This window comes from Argentina silus (genome assembly GCF_951799395.1).
Source record: "Argentina silus genome assembly, chromosome: 15".
Lineage (NCBI taxonomy): Eukaryota > Metazoa > Chordata > Actinopteri > Argentiniformes > Argentinidae > Argentina > Argentina silus.
Genome location: NC_139669.1, coordinates 13,918,250 through 13,938,415, shown reverse-complemented (window position 1 = coordinate 13,938,415; position 20,166 = coordinate 13,918,250). Strand labels below are relative to the sequence as shown.

Sequence of the window (20,166 nt, the reverse complement as noted above, 5' to 3'; positions counted from 1 at the left end):
GAGAAGGCCTATGTTTGTTGTTGGACGGTTGACATGAAAGAAGAGGTATACAAACAGGCCTCTCCCATCTGCTTTTAATCTCTCCAAGAGAACAATCACAACTTCCAGCTGCTTGCTAGGTTGTTCCAGTGGCTGTAGTTTCTAAAAAGTAGAGAGCCCTTTTCCATTGTTCGTGCCAGACTAGTCCCTAAATCATCCAAGAAAGGGGGGCTATAATTGAGATGATACTTCTGACAACTGTTACCATGTCCTAGACAATATACAACCATCATTAGAGTGCAGTATGTTATTCATAAGTGAGCAGTTTAAGTCATGTTAGAACATGACATTGATCCAATTTCTTTTGAGCATCCTACAGTACTTAGCTTAAAATATATCAAGACCTAATGTTCCAATGCAACGGATTAAAGGAATTTTCTTTTCTTGCAATTAAACTTGAGATGAAATGTTATGTAAAATGAACAGGCTTATTTGGGATTAAGAAAAATAATGGTGTAGATATTTAGTACATATTTATTATCATAGCCATGAGTCTTGCAGTTATTGTGCCACCCAGTGGTGTCAGTGGGATAACGCAGACATTTTCACCCTGGTTGAAAAGCCTCCCATAACTATTGTAAAATCTACTGTCGTGGACAAAGACCTAATATTTGACCTTTCAACTGGGACTTTTATTTCTTTTTAAAATAATTCATACAAATGCAAACAGTCACAAACATCTCTTTTTGGATTTTGGTTAACCAAAAATAATGATATTTATAATATATATTTATACTGTATATTGCTAGCCTACTACTTGACCAGAAGGGAACCAATGTAGGCAATGGAGGGCTGCTGCTACTAATCCTGCAGCTACTGTAGAAAGCTGCATCTCACATTACAATCAAGTCACACTGACACAGGCAAGCAGTACGTCAGGTATGCACGAGACATGGGCTTCTTCTCTCCCAAAATGCACATTTTGAACATTTATACAGAGGCTGAAGCCTAGGGAATTGCATGCCCCTTAAACTGAACAAAGGAAACTTTAAAGTATTTTCTAATATAGACGAAAAAGGCAAGCAGGTAGAAAAACAAAGCACTGTGGCATAAAAAAAAGAGAAAAGAACGGGGGAAACTTAAATTTCCTGAGAAGGTGTGCAAAAGCTGCCTCTTTTGGGGCTTGTTGGGGAACATATAAAACAGATATTCTATTGTCTTTAAAATCAGTTGGTTAGATTTCACCCTTGTTTTTCTTTTAGACTGCAATACAAATATTTTTTCATATTTCTAAAAACTGTACACAAACAGGTTACATTCATGTTATAATCAACTACTTCTCTGCTTTTACAATGAACCCATAGGACACAGAAACAGATATTTCGCCCACGTTACTTGGACAAACTACAGTCTAAACAGCAGGATTTGCTTGAGGATCTTTTCTTTTTCTTTTCAAATCCACAATAATATTATTCTCTTTTTTTCTGCACATAAAAACAGTTTCCAAAAAATACAACTGACTCCACTACTGTTGGACCAGATGACCTGTGATAGACCTCTGTCTGTGAGTCTGTCTGTTTCCTGGCATCTGTCTGTCTAGGAGCTGGGGGAAGTTGTCCGCTCCTCCTCTTTGGGGTGAACACCAGGGGCCTGTTCAGGGGGCTGCAACGTTACAGAGCGTTCAGATAGAAATGTATTGTGTCCGATAGAAATGAGCGTCTGTCACGTAGAATTGGGAGTCATTTCACCCTACGCATTATATTTCTATCTGCAACGTTTTGTGAACGTTTCACCTCACAGAATGCACCCCAGCAGAGTTCTATAGGTTGAACAACAGATGGCTATGTAGGGCGGGGCTACAACTGGTCATTGGGGTGTTGCTCTCTGTCGGACTCTGCCTTGCCAGCTTGGCCGGGCGAGGGGGCGTGAGGGGGGTGGTTCACCGTGGCCAGGCTGTGTGCCATGGGCACGGCACTGGGGACGATGCCCTCTACAGGCGGTGGAAGCCCTCCAGCGGCCAAACTCACAACGCCAGGAGGGTACCTGGGGAAAGAACCATTAAAAGAACCAAAAAGAAACATTATGTTTGTATTGACACTATCTCTTATTTTTCTATAGCAACTGTGTATCAGCACTGACAGGGTGTGTGTTATTACCTGTAGGCCCCGTTCAGCTCCGGGTGAATAGTAGCCGGGTCCATGCTGGCCCAGTGTGTGGTCTGGGTCAGGAACTCTTTATTCACACAGTTCTTTAGACTGTCTGGAATACGACCTGAGAGCAGGAAACAAGAGTCACTGATTGCCATTGGTGACTTGGTCGTTGTTGTTTTGCTGTTTGTGTCTACCGGTGTGATTTGGGAGTCAGGGTAGTATGATTGGCCTTATGTATGATGTCACCTGTAATTGCTCGTCTGATCTCTCTGGCTGCCTCCTCTCTCATCTCAATAGAGGCCTGTTCACTGTACCAGGCAGCATGGGGGGTGCAGATCAGGTTAGGAGCGTCTTTCAGTGGGCCTTGGCTGAAACTGACACAGAGATAAACAGCAGAACAGCATTCAGCATTCATTCATGTAACTTTTCATAGGATATCCAATAAGATCATACAGTAGGCTGTATATAACTTGATATAATGCTAAGTATATGCTATGGAATAAATGTCTGCAGTACTATGAGCACCGAAGATACTTTACAACAAATACAGTGCAAGAAATAACAAATATTGCCCATGAGGTTGGATAGGACATCCATATGTTATGTTCAGTTATACTCCAAAGTATTCCCAAGATCATTTCTAACTTCATTTCATATGGTATCCAAGATGGAGTTAAAGAGGGACCACCTGAAGGGCTCGGTCTCGTGGACGTCCAGGGCCGCCCCTCGTATCCTCCCCTCCTTCAGGGCCTGAGCCAGGGCCTTCTCATCCACCAGACCCCCTCGGGCCGTGTTCACCAGAAACGCACCCTGTCGCATCTACAGCAGGGACACACAGGGTCAGTACATGACATGCACCCACCCACCCACACACACACACACACACACACACACACACACACACACACACACATCCATAAACACACAGGAATTTACAGGCTTAACACAGGATGCATACACACATATTGTACCTGTACACACACACAAACTGCTGAGTTCAACAGGAGTGTACTCTGAAACAAACACAACACAGCACACGCATAGAGACAATGCAGCCAACAACAGTGGAGGGGCACTCACTCAGCTTTGACCCAACTAAGCAGATTTAAATACTCCATTGACAGGAATACAGTGCATTCCTGTGTGTGTGTGTGTGTGTGTGTGTGTGTGTGTGTGTGTGTGTCTGTGTGTCTGTGTGTCTGTGTGTGTGTATCTGTGTGTGTGTGTGCGTCTTGTGTGCTCCCACACACATGCGCATGCTTGTGTACGCATGCATGTATGTGGGTGTGTGTGTGTGTGTGTGTGTGTGTGTGTGTGTGTGTGTGTGTGTGTGTGTGTGTGTGTGTGTGTGTGTGTGTGTGCGTGTGCGTGCACCTACGCTTATGTACTACTACCTACGTGTGTTTGCATACGTGCATTCCACGTCCCTCACCTGTTTGATGGTGAAGTCGTTGATGAGGTGGTGGTTGTGCTCGTTGAGGCTGCAGTGCAGCGTGACACAGTCGCTGTGGAACAGGAGGTCCTGCAGGGTGTTGACACGCTGCAGCCCCAGGGCTCGCTCTACCCCGTCTGACAGGTACGGGTCGTAGAAGATCACGTTAAAGCCAAAGGCTTTGGCTCGCAGGGCTACCGCCTGGCCGACACGACCTGACCACACACACACACGATCCCACAAAACAAAGAGTCGCACAAAAGATATGGGATTCAAGTCGATTGAATACGGCATTTCCCAAACCAGTTTTGAAAGCCGAAGAACTCTGAGCGTATTTGTTTATAAAGTGTTAAAAAAAAATGTCATAGTATTCATCATTCCTCTTCACGACAGCCATTATGTAAGTACCAAGTGACTCGTCACTTACCCAGGCCGATGATGCCAAGCGTCTCGCCGCGGATCCGTGCCGCCCCTGACGCCACCTCGCGGATCTGCTCCACGCTCTGGACCCGCGTGCCCTCCCGGAGAGCCTGGTGCAGCCAGGTGGTCCGTCTGTACAGGTTCAGGATGTGACACAGAGTCGAATCTGCAGTTTCCTCCACTGACGCCGCAGGCATGTTACAGACAGCTATTCCTATTGGAGGAGAAGACAGGACAGCTAGAGACAGATATTCCTATTGGAGGAGAAGACAGGACAGCTAGAGGCAGATATTCCTATTGGAGGAGAAGACCGGGCTGCTTGAGACAGATATTCCTATTGGAGGAGAAGACCGGGCTGCTAGAGACAGATATTCCTATTGGAGGAGAAGACCGGGCTGCTAGAGACAGATATTCCTATTGGAGGAGAAGACAGGACTGCTAGAGAATAGTTTCCCAAGTCAGATGTGTTCCCTGGCATAAATTGCATATGCTCCCAGCTAACCATCTGCTCAACAATTAGCTTCTGTGTCCTGTAAGAATGGGAAGTGCACGTGATGGAAATCCGGCAGAATATTTTTCTCAAACTTCTCAAAAGCTTGATTAATTTTTGCCAGATGTACCGTATTAGCTGGAATTCCTAAGAGGAGACAGGACTGCCAGAGATAGCTATTATATTATATAGCTAGGATACGTTTTATGTAAGGTAGAGTGGGCCACGGCAGGGTAGGAAAAGAATGCTTTGCGAGCACTTGCTTTTTGTGGTAAATTGAAAACCAAATGTCGCTGACAGTGAAATTGTCAGCAGCATTTGTGTAGGAATTCAGAAGCAGTTGGCTCACCTAAATCTCCAGCAGACTTGATGTCGATGTTGTCGAAGCCACTGCCTATGCGCACGATGATCCGCAGTGCTTTGAACTTCTCTAGGTCCTCTCTCATGAGTGTGATGGTGTGGTACATAAGAGCCCCCACTGCCTCGTTCAGTACCTGCATAACAAAATAAATCTCAGGGTTAGAAAACAGAGTACTGCACCGGGCCGACAGTAACACTTGAGCATACAGTTATAATGCGTTCATAGAGCATTATAAGACTTGTTATAAGCTTGTGTGACTGCATTAGAATAGTCAAAACATATTACATGACATGTGAAGACATTAGGCATCATACTGTTCATGCTTATAATGAGTTATATGTGTGTGCCTCAGAACATGTCTGAAATATAGGGTTAGTGACAGTTACAACTACTGTGCGGAAACTGTTTTGACAGTGCTGCAGTGCATTTTTTAAGACCCAGTCCCATTCATTGAGAAAAAGAAAAAAAAGGACTTTAAATGGTGTGTCATTGTAGTGCAAAGCAGACGGCGCCATCTAGTGTCTAGTTTAACTGTGGCTATGTCGATTCACTTGCTTCAACAAGGACTTCTCATCTTGTGTTTAGTTTTCGATGTACTCCAACCTTCGAAGTCTGTTTCATTTCACGATCAACCTAAACACAACCTCGTCGCAATACGCTCTGCTACTCCCCCTTTATGTTCTGTGCGAAGCCACCATGCCGCTCAATTAAACCACAAAGGGGGCTTTTAATGAGGCAAGGAGCTGGGTGGTTATGGGGCCTGTGAATGTGTACAGTACATGGAGAGAGATGGACAGACACAGTGAGGCTGCCATCTGTTTGTTCAGAACCCAGGGAGCGTTCTCAGAGAGGCAGTCTGGCAGACGTCCAGACAACGGGACAAAAACATGGCAATAACAAACATGGGCAATCAGTGGGACATAAAGCATCACAGTTAGTATGGGGGCGCAGTCTGCATTAGAAGTTTAATTGAGCTCTGATTCGGTGAGTGGAAAAAACACATGGACAATCTTGTGTCGTATATTGTTCTGTTAATTAGAGTGTGGAATACTTGAATGAACAGAAACATGTATGCTTGTCAGGCGTATTTGCATCATTAGAAATGAATAGTTTGGTCCATTGTATAAGGGAGAGTTAATTACGGTATTTGGGCAAGCTTGTTTAGCAGGGGGTTTGCAAATCATATCAATAACATGATACTGATGGTTTTAAATCAGGGTGTCTTTGTTCCTTTGAATTAACATGAGAGAAGAACCATTCAAATGTAAAACAGAATAGAGAGCAGCACCTTCTCATGGACGTCCTGTGTGTGTGTGTGTGTGTGTGTGCGTGCGTGCGTGTGTGCGTGCGTGCGTGTGTGTGTATGCATGTGTGATGGTGCATGTGTGTGTGTGTTGTATTGTACCTTCTCATGGATCTCCTGGGTGGACTGGGCATCGCAGAAGGCCACGGTGGCCACGTCCTTCAGGACAGGCATCTCTATGGTGCAGTCGCGCCCATCCAGCAGTGCCACAAGAGGGCGTGGGTGCATGGGCCCGTTCATGATGGGCGGCCGAATGCCTGCAGACAGACAGGGGAGAGGGTGGTATTGACTTTATGTTCTATCAGATTTTACTCATGAAGATATGAGTAAAATATAGGATATATACCTCTACTAAATGTATAGTGTTGTCTCCACTTTGGAGCAGTAAAATATTTACTTGATCCAATTAAATCAATCAATCAAGCAACATTATATATGGTGTAGTAGCAACCGTGCTAATTTAGACCTATAGTACTGTGTATGTGAGTTACTTATAATGATATTGTACATAAACCTGTCAGCTCGTATTTGAATGAAGTGCATGCATGGCCATGAAAACATGCCTAACCAGCTCTCATTCTGCATTTGTGTCACAAAACCATTTGCTGGTTTCATTTTGCCTATTGCAAACCATGACCCTGGAAGGCAATTTCGAATTTTCAAAGGTCATCTACGTGTTTCGACTAGGCAGCAGAAGCACACTGTAGCCTTTCATATGAAGGGTAAAGGTTGTCATTCGATGAGAAATACCGCCAAGCCTCCCCCATGGAGAAATTAATCAAATTAGCCATTCGAATGACACTGAAAGTGTCAACGAAAAGATAAATGACATTTAACCAACCACAGTGCACATATTAACTCTAAACGACAGTTAAACGCTACGATGTGAAACAAATTTCAAACTGTGGGAGTTTGATTGCACTACAGTGCACTTACAGAATATTGCCACAGGAAATAGTCTGAGCCGTCAATAAAATGGTTGTTCAATTATGTCCAACACACCGATGCTGCTTATCTGAAATAATTCAGTGGATGAACAAACTCATCTTTATTTTCACGATAACCAACCATAGCCATGTTTTGTCTGAGATACATTATGCTGCAGAGTTCTTTCAATGAGGACTAGCTACTGTACAGTAACACTGGAATGATTAAATGTGAGCCTCAGTACTGTATTGTTTGTACATAGACTCCTCTCCTCAATCCTCATAATGATAGACTGTGAGAACATTATGGAAGAGAGAGTGAATTAGTACGATTTCTCTCACCAAACAGTGAGTAATTGTCAACATAGTGAATAGTAAGCTTGTGAATGGGAAGATTCCTACAATTTCTACCCAATTCTCTACACGTTCAGCGAGCCAGATACAAAGAGGAAGGAAATGCCTCTCATTCCAATGTTTGAGTGACCTTGTGGGAAGCCTTATAAAAGACCCTTGGGTCCTCCTTTATTCTAAACTGTCTCATGTGGCCTTCGGGGGTTGTCTCGCCTGCTGTGAACCATCATCTGGGCTCATACTCAAACAAGCGTCCTGAAAATGAGGTCAACATCTCAAAGCGGCACCGGTTGCGTTTTAAAAAGATGTTACTACTGTCCTCTCATATCTCATCGCGAACAACCTCAAAATAGGCTCTTAACCATGTCATGTTCCCATGTTCAAGACGTGGGGACAGACACTATGTCGGGAGTAGCGTACTGTACATACGTTCTATGTAAAGACATAGAATTAGGACTTCCTTCATGAGTTCTACGTTGGTGAAACAATAGCATCCAGTGTACAGAAGATTCAGGAATTGTTACTGTGTCTGTGACCACCAAAAGGAAGAAAATAAATGCACCTGTGAGCACCCACACATAGTGTGTGTGATTTATGATCCTCCTAGCCAATGTAGCATGCACCAACATGGCGTGAGCTGCGTCTACCCGCGGCTCTGATCCCACAGGAGAGCTCTCTCTCTCGCTCCCAGACGAGCCCTGTGACACACCCCTCTCCTTCAGCTCCCTCCAGCCCACCACCAGCACACACACACACACACACACACACACACACACACACACACACACACACACACACACACACACACACACACACACACACACACACAGGTGGCGGCTGGCATGCATACACAAACAGGCCTACACACAGTAGTAGATATGTACACTGGTATATACACACAGCCTACACACACACACATATATAAACATACACACACAAGTGGAGGCATGCATGCAAACAAACAGGCAGAAACCCACCAGTACACACACACACACACACACACACACACACACACACACACAGGCTAACTCTCTTTCTCAGTTGCATAGATCACAATGCAATTTCTGGTTTGTCTGCTTTTTTTCCCAGCCATGTTTGATTTGTGCCTAGGATGAATATCAGCAACCCCAAAATGTGTAGCCTAAAAACAGAATCATTTTCCAGTAATGTCCTCAGAAATGATTACAGAAATCAATATCCACTACATTCCATGGCATCAATTAATGCTATGATCTTCGTATGGGGACCATTTTGCCTATTATTTGGACACCCCAGGGGAGAATGGTTTCTGTGTCAATTAGCCTGCTCTTCATAATGAGATGAGACACAATCCAATGCTCACAGAACTGAAGACCCCTATGATCCAAGACATGAATAATCATATCAATATCAATCATGAGGATCAAATGAAACCCCAACTGTCATATCAATACACTGTATCAAAAAATGGTACAGTAATGAATATAAAATTACAATTGTAACAGTCAATGGTATTAAGAAACTGTTAAGAACGCTGTTATGAAGAAAGCTTTTGTTAAATATATATACTTCCTCAACCTAGTTTCCATGATAGACTGTTCTAGAATAGGCATTTTCTTCTTCCTAGCCTGGAAAATTAGGGAAACAAGTCAAGGCCGGAACTGGAAACAACATTCCCTATACCTCACAATGAAGGGGAAGGCCGTTGAGGAAATATCAGCTGTGTCCTTGCCAGCCTTCACATCTTTTAGGAGGGAAAGAGTATTTCTGTCCTTTAGCCCTGCAGTACTCTTATCAAGCTAGTGATCAGCACTGTCTACGCTCTAAAGCCCCACACGTCTACTAGAGCACACGCACCAGGACCAAAACAGCCCCACAGAAAAACATCTCGGAACAGAGAGCAGAAAGCAAGCTATTACAGCATTGAGAGTGGGTGAATGGTTGAGATGAAAGATAATGGAGAGAGAAAGGGGAGGGGAAGGGAGGAGGGAAGGAAGAGGGGGGAGGGGAAGGAAGAATACTGTACACTGACTGAACACACAAATATCTGTGAGCACACACAGCGGAATCACGGTTAACATGTGGTCCATCCATGCACAAAAGGAAAGGTAAATGTTTACCTAGTGGCAAGCCTTTGTTCAGCAAATGTGAGCTTCCCATCTTTTTTTCTCTCCCCCAAAAAAGAATATTCACTTCAGCAAGACATTCACCAAAAATCCAACAGCATATGGCGGCTACTTCAATTTCCTTATTCCTTTTTCCCTGCCCCTAAGTGACAAGCATACACATATGCTCCCCCTTTTCTCTTTCCCGTTTGCTCTCTCTCTCTCTCTCTCTCCCTCCCTCTCTCTCACTTTCTATTTCGACTATCGCTCTCTGTCACACACGCGTGCACACACAGAATGCAATTGTCACTGCATTTATGGGAGTGGGAGAGCTAGAGAGAGAGAGTGTGCGCGAGTGTGAGGTGGCTGCAAGAAAGAGAGAAGAGGAATGGGGGGTGGAGCTAAAGCCACACAAAATGTATCTTTTGTTTCCTGATAGAAGGCAAAATTTGTAGTTTTGCAATAGCAGGGAGCATTATGTAGAAAGCTGGGAGAAACTTGATCTTCTTTGGTGTTGGCCACATATGCTAGAATTAAACCCAGAAATCTATTTCAATGTTGAGAGTAAGCCCATTTTAAAACAGGCAGAAAAGGGGGGGCCTGAGTGATAATCTAAAGAAAAGGATCATGTCCACATAGGGTAAATAAAAAGGTAACCCATATACATTTTTACATACAGAAAATGCCATACGTATACCATACATGCCATATGGTCAATTAAGTGTTTTATAAAATGTTGATTACATCTTGTAAAGTGGTTATTACATTACAATTGCCCTATAGTTATTTTGTATTAGCTTGGGATCAAACACTAAAATCTATTTGGTCCTGAGTAGTTACCAATTGTGATGAATTATTTGAATTACAAGAAAGTATCCACGACATCTCTCTTACTAAATCCTGGTGTCAAATTCTGTTCCTCCTTCAGATTTTGAGACCAATCTGAACCAAATCTTTTGGATGCTAGAACCAAGATCATGTTTAGCCAATTATTCCTTAATATCTGTTTTAAATATCATTTTTCAGTACTTTTTCCAAACAAAGGAAAAATTTAAATAGGGGAACAGAGTTAAGACGATACAGGATCATTTTAATCTGGATTAAACACCATTTGAGGAACCCTGTTTGGTGCTATGTAGAAACCAGGGTTAGTAACCCTAACTCTTTTTTTCCTCATAGGGAACTTGTGTGTCACTATGATTCATTCTAACCATGTTACTCAAACAATCAGTAAACTCACTAAAAAAATGTGAGACAAGCTATGTAGCCTTTATTCTCTAACCATGTGATAGAGAAGTTCATTTGAAAGCCAAGTAATTTCCAATTTCTAACTAACACTGTGGCTCGGAATCGGGTAATACTGTAAATACTCTGAATGCTTGTACGCCACACTTCATATACCAGATTGCATTTCTTTCTGTGAATGCAGTATGACATCCTGGAGCTAGCAGACTAGATCAACACTCATACTTGTTATGCCTACTGTGTAGGAAGTACAGAAAAAAACAACAGCCTGTCTCCCAATGCAGTGTCTCGCTCCCCAGCTTGTGGTTCTTACACTACTGATAGATTCAAGCTATCCGCTGAGCCACAACTACACAATACATCATACACGCACCCCCTGGAACATAAGCAGATCTCCACTGGTGCTTGAGTGGAGGAGACGCACCAATGATAACTCAAGCGAGAACATTTTTTCTTTTTGACTTCAGAGGACCTCGGGGCCTGAGAGTTTGAACATGGACAACCTATACTGTAGCATGTGCTTCATCTATGCTGCATCATTTACCACACAGGGCACGAGAGGGCTCACACCCTGTAGATAAATATGTCTACATGTGTCCATATAATTGTGTCAATTATCAGAAATAAAAGGGTCATATAATAATACAGCCTATTATGATCGGCTGAGCTTGAATGATTTTGTTTGGATGACTTATAGTCAAGACAGTCCAAGGTTTGTTTAGAATGGCACCTTCCTTGGTTTACCTCAGATGTGTTACTGTCTTTATCATAAGCTGATTAGTTCCTTTTAATTACTGAAGCAAAGTGGCACTTTGCATCTACCAATTAAGTAGCACCAGAGCGTAGTATTCCTTTGGGGCACAAAAGCATATGGGGAAATTCTAAACAAGGGCAGAGCAAGGAGAAAATGGAAAAACAACCAACTATAAACACACACACAGACAGAGATCTAATCTTGAAGCACCACAGAGACACAGACTCATTCAGTGCGGAGAACGACAGCAAAACCACAGAAATGACTCGGATAACAATTTCACATGGACTGTGTTGTACATGTGCTGTACGTGAAGGAAGATGAACAGTAGAAGAAAAGAATGGGATGTGCAAAGAGAATGTGAAGGAAAAAAAGAAAGAGGAGAAGAGCAGGGAGGTAGAAGATGCCCGAGAGAAAGATTACGCTGTCTGAGCACAGACTGCAGCCACCTCTCTCCGCCTAGGCAACCACTGCAGCGTGTCTAATGGTTCAGCTCCTTCACATCGGATTCCACCCACCAAAAACATGCACAGGCCAACAACCAGAGCTTGCGTGGGCCAAAATTAGTTTATGATGACTGACAGCAAAGTAATGCTTCTTTAGAGCTGCAACTCAACAATGTGAATGTTGTACTGAGGATGACAGATGTTGGAAACAGAGAGAGAAAAAGAAACAAAATCAGCACAGGAAGCAGGGAGATGTGTACATTAAGACATTTCTCATGGATTGGGTGAGCTTTATCCTGTTTGAAAATGAATAGTCATCCATGAGGGAGAGCTTTCATCAAGGATGTATTTCTTGACTACAATACAATATTGAAGGATGAAATTATGTCTTCTCTGCTTTTCTAATTACAGCATATCAACTAATGTGGACATCAAATAACATATTAAATGTGAATTTCAATTCAGTAAAGAAGTATATTTGTATGCTTTCCCCATGGAAACACACACACCCAACAGACACACACACTCACACACACAGGGGAAAGAAAAGAGACAGTGGATACTGGCCTGTCTTTTTTTAGGTTAGGTGAATTTAAAGATGTGGGTAAAAACTAATTCCCTGCACAATAACCTGATAGTGAAACTCAATCGGGTGCTGATTGCTTCAAAAGTCAGCGTTCCTACCCCTTACACATGTAAAAATCACTGTGAGTATTACAGTACTACTGCACATTTTCCAGTACAGCCTATGAAAGGTGGCTGAAGTGTTTAATCATGTTTAATATATACAGAAAGAACATCTAAGCAAAATAACAAAAAAGACATATCCACAATGAGACAGTCTCTTGGGGACAGGGAATGCTTTGATAACAGCATCAGACAGTTCAACACATGTTAAACCACACAGACACACACATCATACTGTTTACTCATTTGACTTGTCACAGTGTGAACACTAGTCCCCATAGTCTGCCACCCTTTGCTCCTCTCGGTGCCGATAGGCAGACTGCTCCTTCCCTGATTGAACAAAACTCTGCCCTCACGTGTGTCCTGGCCCACTAGTGACCTATGACAACCACATACACAGCACACAGGAAGCACAATATGGGGCAAAACAAAAACAATCACAAACCTTGCATCACCCTCTTCTGTGTCTCAAAAGCAGACTGTGCTCGTGCTTGGTAAAACATGCGGCAGAGGATTGGCCAATCATAGGAGCCATGAGCTAACCAATCGAGGTGGGCTGCCTCTGGATAGTAGCCAATCACAATATGGCTCATTACTCAACTAGACAGGCTTGGGGGAGGGTTCACTTGCTCATACAGGAAAAGAAATCTGAGCATGCAGTGGGGAGAGAGAGGAGGGGGCCAGGGGGAGCTAGAAAAATGTGTAGAAGGGGGAGAGTGCATTGGTTGGAACAGTGTCAGGAAAGGCAGAGTAAAATATTTTCCAAATGGTAGCCTACATTGGAACAGCCAGGATCAGACACTGAAAGATATTACTAAATGCACACTCAAGTATGTGACCATGTGCCCTATCTACTTTACATCTAGAGAACAATGTTCAACAAAGTTTGTTGATCCATTATACTTACCTTTCTTCTTGCCCATTCCTTTTCAGATAGTGCACACTTCAGTAGTTTAGTAGTTAGATAAACCAGCCTGTAAGTTCTGGTTGATCACAGACAGCAGAACTGAGAAATACAAGCACATAGAAGACAGACATGGCACTTTGAAACAGCCATTCAGTATTTGTTGTCCTCGCAATTGGATTGCATCATTGAGAAACAATGATAGATCTGTAGGGCTAAATTAGGCCAAGGGTTAGGGTTAGAAAAAACAAGATTTTACTGAGTGTGAATTGTGACCATTGAGAATGACAGGTTGGTGGATTTAGTTAATGTAAGCAATACATTTGGGAAAACTTAAATTAGACAATTAGTATTTGGTTCAAACACTACCTTGAGCACCACCAACAGTTTTGAGTGCTCACCTTGAGAGCCCTCCCTCATTCTTGACACCCTTGGTGTCAAATACTAGGTAACTTTAACAGCTAGTGTGCCACAGCCACATCATTATATGGACACAATAAAGGGTTTTATTATGATACGTGTGGCCACAGCCTTCTTAATGCAGTAATAAATATATAGGTTATTTTTGTTTTAAATATGGGCCTCTATGAAATACAGCATCATCATCAAGAAATACTATTGTAGACACCAACACACTAGATGGCAGTAGTGAGCGTCATACCCATTTTGCACTGCAAGTTAAATCCACAGAAAAAAAAACTACAGAAAATCACAAACGAAGATGGCGGTGCAAGAGACAGCTGCCCAACTCTCCATGGCTCTGAAGGTTCAAGAATATCCTACTCTAAAGGTTTGAAAGTGTTTATTTGATCATGACAAGAGTCATTTCAAGAAAATAGGTATGAACAAATCCTGATGAGGAAGGCTGAAAATCCATAGTTGGCAAACGAGGCATTCCATTTTGATAAATTGTTGGACCATTAAGCTAGCTAGCTAGCTAACCCAGCTAGCAGCTGAGCAAGCTTATTGTGGCTGGGCAACTTCAAAATAACAGCAAACATCGTGTAGCGATGCTAGTTAGATGGGCTGGTTCTCTAGCTAGAGAGATTCATCCAGCTCTTTGTCAGTTGACAACCAAAAACACAGGCAGTAGCGAACGTAGCTTGTGTATTTTGCTGTCATCAAAAGACGCAATTTCAACCTGTATACTATTATTCTGCTAATGTAATGTTAACCAGCTAGTTATCTTATATCAAATAATAATTAAACTCAAAGATGTTTGAGTTGGCTTTCTATAGTTGCGAGCACGTTAACTATTTTACGAACGCCTGTCACTGACGCAGCTGGACAAGTCTAGAAAACGTCGCCTATCTCTTCAAGCAAGCTAGCTAACGTTACCCTAATTGATTGACGTTCGCTATAGACAGCTAGCTAGTATCTTCCTTTACATCCCAATTTAGCAATATTATATCATGTTGGAAAATGTCACCATTGTATTGGCAGTTAAAACAACATGCCATTCTTCACCAGCTGCGATGCATGGCGTCACCAGACGTTCAGATCAGATAACATTATTAGCCAGCATTGTGGTAGTCGCCTCAGTCGCAAATTACAGCTACGCAGCTATTTTACATTGTACTGGTAGTTAGGTGATCGTTTGCGTCTATATTATCGTTGGTGGTTTACGTGGTTAGTGGCCGTTTTAGCTTGATAAGTATAGCAAGCTTGTAACCCCTTACAATATGGCGAGAAGATTCCCCGGCTGCAGCCATGTCTCTCACTGCGACACAGCTATGTGGCTGTCTGATTGAGACAGCTATTTGTATGTAGGTTTACAGTCACTTTTTCTTAGCAGGCAAATAATCTAATCGGGGTCTGAGTTAATCTAATCAAATCAGGGCTTTGTGATTGTTGAGAGCCATTTGAGTTTCATACTGTGTGCTTCAACTCATTAGTGTTGACAGAATAAAGGAGGCCTTTGATGTTTGGTTGGAAAGTGTTATTGTTACAGCCTATTGCATTGTGAATTCACACAGGTACCTTATGAAACTCTGAACAAGCGCTTCAGAGCAGCACAGAAGAACATTGACCGGGAGACGAGTCACGTCACTATGGTGGTGGCAGAGTTGGAGAAGACTCTGAGCAGTTTTCCTGTGGTGGACTCTGTGGTGTCCCTTCTGGATGGGGTAGTGGAGAAGCTCAGTGCCTTGAAGAGGAAGGTAAGGTCACCGTTTCCAAGGGGGAGGTTTTCAGCTGACATTGGAATGTTGTAGTGCAGGTTGATAGTGTGGGATTTGTCCAACCCTAAATTGCTCTTAGTGAGAATAACAAAGATTCTGAGCTCATTTTACATCTGTTAGCATTGTGAATTTCCTTAGTACTTCTCAGTGCATTTTCATTAACACATTTCAAAGGCTATAATCTACTGAAGAAGCTTTTGTTGTAAAGTGTTTATGGCTATACTAATTACATTCAAAGCCTTAAAGTATTTGAGAGAATCTGGTAGAGCACACAGTTAGTATATTCGATCTAATAAGTGTGCCAAATACTAATCTTAAAATGTTGTCTAGGCTGCAGAGTCCATTCAGGCAGAGGATGAGAGTGCTAAGCTGTGTAAGCGGCGCATCGAACATCTGAAGGAGCACAGCAGTGACCAGCCAGCAGGCGTCAACGTCTGGAAGAAGAAGCGAATGGACCGCATGATGGTGGAACACTTGCTGCGGTGTGGCTATTACAACACAGCGGTCAAACTGGCCCGGCAGAGTGGCATCGAGGTGGGTGTCCCTTACCTGGATGTGTTGTCTTCTGCAACCCAACCACACCACTTGCTCCAGAGGAGAATATATAGCAATACAATAGAGTAGAACACAACAGCAGAAAAGTAAGCCTATTTTGTTTGTCCATCTTTTCTCTTAGCAAGAATAGAATAGCAGAATTGTACTTTCAATGTCCGTATGTTTCATGGAAAATTTGTTTTCTGCTTCGCCCTCAAAGCCCCCCCCATCCCCCAGACAGCATACACACACTTTGAAGAGACGTCTCTCCTGAATCTTGATATTGTGATTTTTCAGAAAACTAGACAAGCTATGTGCTGTGCTGCTTATTTTACATGACCATTCTGTCCTGGCGTTACAGGACCTGGTCAACATTGAAATGTTCCTCACGGCCAAAGAGGTGGAAGAGTCACTGGAGAGACAGGAAACAGCCACCTGTTTGGCCTGGTGCCATGACAATAAGTCCCGCCTTCGCAAGATGAAGGTGAGCCAGGAAGTTACAACCCTGGTACGTGGATCATGATCGGAGTGTGTCATAGATTCTGTGTCATGCGTGAACTCATGTATGCTTCTCCTTGCAGAGCTGCCTGGAGTTTAGCCTGCGAATCCAGGAGTTCATCGAGCTCATCCGACAGAACAAGCGCATGGACGCCGTCAGGTTAGAAGACAGTTCCTCTCCACAAAATGACACATTCCGCTGAACATTGGGTCATATTCCCAGTTGGAATTGAGATGACATTCTGTCCTCTCCTCCCTCAGACATGCACGGAAGCACTTCAGTCAAGCAGAGGGGGGCCAGCTGGATGAGGTGCGGCAGGTGATGGGCATGCTGGCCTTCCCCTCAGACACCCACATCTCCCCTTATAAGGTAATGCTATAGCCTCCAGCTGCGAGCGAGCGAGAGAGCTGGTGCGTGCATGCGATTGAGATGTCTGATTGTGTCTGTCTCAACTCCCAGGATCTCTTGGACCCGGCGCGCTGGAAGATGTTGATCCAACAGTTCAGATACGACAACTACAGATTACACCAGCTGGGCAACAACTCTGTCTTTACCATCACACTTCAGGCTGGCCTGTCTGCTATCAAAACGCCGTATCCTTTCTGGTCTCAGTGCCGTGCCCCTCAGTTCTATTATATCTCCATGAACCTGCCTCTGTGATGTCACTGCCTGAAATAACATGTAGTTCTTTGTCATCTGCTATTGTAGGTGATGGTCATTGCACCTTTTAGTTAGGGAGCATCTAGCTGGTATACTTTATTACGGTATACAAAACCCCACCTAGGCGGTTCCCATTCGTCATCTGTCCTACCAAATACCTACTTTGTAGTACTGGTGTGTGAAGTGAAAGCTCTCATTTTTAGCCCTTAACCATTCTGCTCTCGGTCAATGCTATAAGGAGGATGGCACCTCTAAAAACCCTGACTGCCCCGTGTGCAGCAAGTCCCTGAACAAGCTGGCCCAGCCCCTTCCCATGGCCCACTGCGCCAACTCCCGCCTGGTGTGCAAGATCTCCGGGGAGGTGATGAACGAGAACAACCCCCCCATGATGCTGCCCAATGGCTACGTGTACGGATACAATGTGAGTCCTCCGCATCCCCCATGCCACGCTTCTTCACAGCGGAATAATGTTCATTACAGACCATTACATTCAAACATGTTCTGCTTGGTTTAGTTTGTTTGGTACAATGGAACTATTTGGAATAGCCCCAAAGTGCAAACTCAAAGCTGAATGGTTCATTGATGCATACTGTACTTTGTTCATTGTTTGTGTTCTCTCTCTAGTCTCTTCTATCTATTCGCCAAGATGACAAGGTGATCTGCCCCAGAACCAAAGAGGTCTTTAACTTCTCCCAGGCAGAAAAGGTCTATATCATGTGATGGGATGGATACCGAACGTGATGTGATGGATACACCTTGGCCATGACCTCGTCCAGTCTGAGTGCAGTGGATCCCCCCCCCCCCCCTCCCAACCCAACCCTGGAGCACAAATGCCTGGAGCACAAATGGCAAAGCTTCATGCCCCCCATGTGACTCAGCCGAACTCATCTTATGGCCCACCTACCGAACCCCCCCCTTCCCCTCCTGCCAAACCTGTCCCCCATTCTGGAGAATAGGCTCAGGTGATCTGGGGCTGGGGTGGTGAACTGGATGAATTGACAGACTTTTGTTTTTAAAGTGTTGATGTTTTTGACTTTTATTTAATCTAGAGTCTCCGGTAGCGTGGCGCATATTACTCAGTATTGCTCCACGTAACATAACAGGAGCTTCTGCCTTTTTACCTTAGTTAAACCAGAGAACAGGCTGATCACATTGGTGTTTGCTACATGATGGCACTCATTTCATGACGCACACAATTGACATAATGTCCTGTGTAGCCATGTGGGGAGGGGAGGGGAATACTTTGAAATTGGTCATCTCTTGTTTGTCCCACCCCTGTGAAATCTGTGATTGCAGACCTGAGACGATATGCTCCATCTTGTTTATACTAGAGAATTTATCATTGTGTACAGATTTGAGTCTGAAAATGTTATGGATAAACATTTGAAGACAATTTCCTCTAGACCTTCCACTGAACTGAACAGGGGTGAGTTTCCCGAAAGCTAAAGTAGCTTTTTATCTCTTGAAAATTCAGGCTCACTCCTTTCCTAGACCAGCAAAGCTCTTCATTAAACGTATGTTGTTCTTTTAATGCTCAGAAGATTAAACTGCAAAGATTTTACAATTGTTACTTTCTTGCGGCTTTGCGGCTTGGTTGTCGGGAGAAATCAAGTACTACTTAAGCTACAAAGCTTTCAGGAAACTGACCCCAGGCATGGTATCCCCTGTATGCACACCCAAAGTATACTCTACACTTGAGTATCATCGTGGATTTTTGTGCTACTTGGGAATGAATCCGGTCTCCTGGCCACCCGAAGAGGACCTTGATAAAGGGCGTAACTATCTTTACTACATGCGAAGAGCTCACAATAAACTACCTTTTCCAATGTTTTTTATTAACAAGTGGTCTTCCTAGGTTGTGTGAAGTTTATTGGCGATTCATTTTATTCCAACCCACAGAAGGATGGGTCGGGTTCATCACTGTACTTTTGATATTTATTTACTTATACAACTGTGATTGATATATTCAATCCAATTTACTCAATGATTCTCTTAATCTTTTAATTTCATACATATTTTTCAATGATGAGCATTGTGTGTTGTAATAAAGAGGACAATTGTGCGAATATATTTTGCTCTTAATTTTGTATTCTCTATTGACGATTTTAAGACATTTTGTATGACTGCAGATTTCACAAGGTCCTAGGCATTCTTTGAGATCATTGAGGGTCATCTTGGCATAAGTTTCAGTATCCACCATCTCCCACCTGTTCTTCATATTGGCTGACTGCTTCTGAACCGTTCAAACTTGTTTAGTATTGTAATTGTAGAGAGATTGTTTAGAAACTGCTCATGCATGTTTATTTGGTAGGATAGATGGATTGTTCTTGAACAATTTGCTGATAAAGATTTAAGTAAAATTGGGTCTTGTTATTTTTTCCTCCACCAACCACATCATCAAATACACAACATTCCATCAATTTATCCATATACTTGTGTACCATCTGTATTATTTGTTGGCAATTTGGGGAAATAACATTTAAACTGTAAAGCCATGATATGTTGGTATTTAACAATAGCATTTGCAGCAACAAACAAATATATATCTCAAACTCACTCTAGAACGACCGTTTATATGGTTAAAATAATGATTTTGATTTCACGCTACGCTTCCTGTTTTCTGCCCGTTCGACGGGTCAGTTGCCCATTTTCAATACAACGGTTTTTGTTATTCAACTGTTCAGTTATTTCGATAATATATATATATATATATATATATATTATATACACACAGTACAATTAACAGACTTCAAATATTGGT

The 20,166-nt window shown here is 43.0% G+C and overlaps 2 protein-coding genes across 3 annotated transcripts; one reads left to right on the top strand and one right to left on the bottom strand.

Annotated features, from left to right (window-relative positions):
* Nucleotides 1-504: 504 nt before the first annotated feature.
* Nucleotides 505-13,115, bottom strand: LOC310815666 (C-terminal-binding protein 1). 2 transcript variants are annotated; one of them, XM_083685542.1, is made up of 9 exons: nucleotides 13,074-13,115; nucleotides 6,238-6,392; nucleotides 4,821-4,965; nucleotides 3,989-4,195; nucleotides 3,562-3,776; nucleotides 2,818-2,948; nucleotides 2,376-2,503; nucleotides 2,136-2,250; nucleotides 505-2,022 (listed from the first exon to the last, which is right to left on the bottom strand). In XM_083685542.1, exons 1-9 carry the CDS (start codon nucleotides 13,078-13,080, stop codon nucleotides 1,836-1,838), a joined length of 1,290 nt encoding a protein of 429 aa, XP_083541668.1. In that variant the 5' UTR covers nucleotides 13,081-13,115; the 3' UTR covers nucleotides 505-1,835. The 2 variants fall into 2 exon arrangements, with proteins under 2 accessions (XP_083541668.1, XP_083541667.1); XM_083685541.1 differs by lacking the exon at nucleotides 13,074-13,115 and adding an exon at nucleotides 9,512-9,788.
* Nucleotides 13,116-14,228: 1,113 nt separating this feature from the next.
* On the top strand, nucleotides 14,229-19,759 carry maea (macrophage erythroblast attacher, E3 ubiquitin ligase). Its single transcript, XM_083685863.1, has 9 exons — nucleotides 14,229-14,322; nucleotides 15,509-15,691; nucleotides 16,043-16,246; nucleotides 16,608-16,730; nucleotides 16,828-16,904; nucleotides 17,006-17,114; nucleotides 17,205-17,338; nucleotides 17,631-17,826; nucleotides 18,030-19,759. Exons 1-9 carry the CDS (start codon nucleotides 14,254-14,256, stop codon nucleotides 18,123-18,125), a joined length of 1,191 nt encoding a protein of 396 aa, XP_083541989.1. The 5' UTR covers nucleotides 14,229-14,253; the 3' UTR covers nucleotides 18,126-19,759.
* The last annotated feature ends 407 nt before the right edge of the window (nucleotides 19,760-20,166 follow it).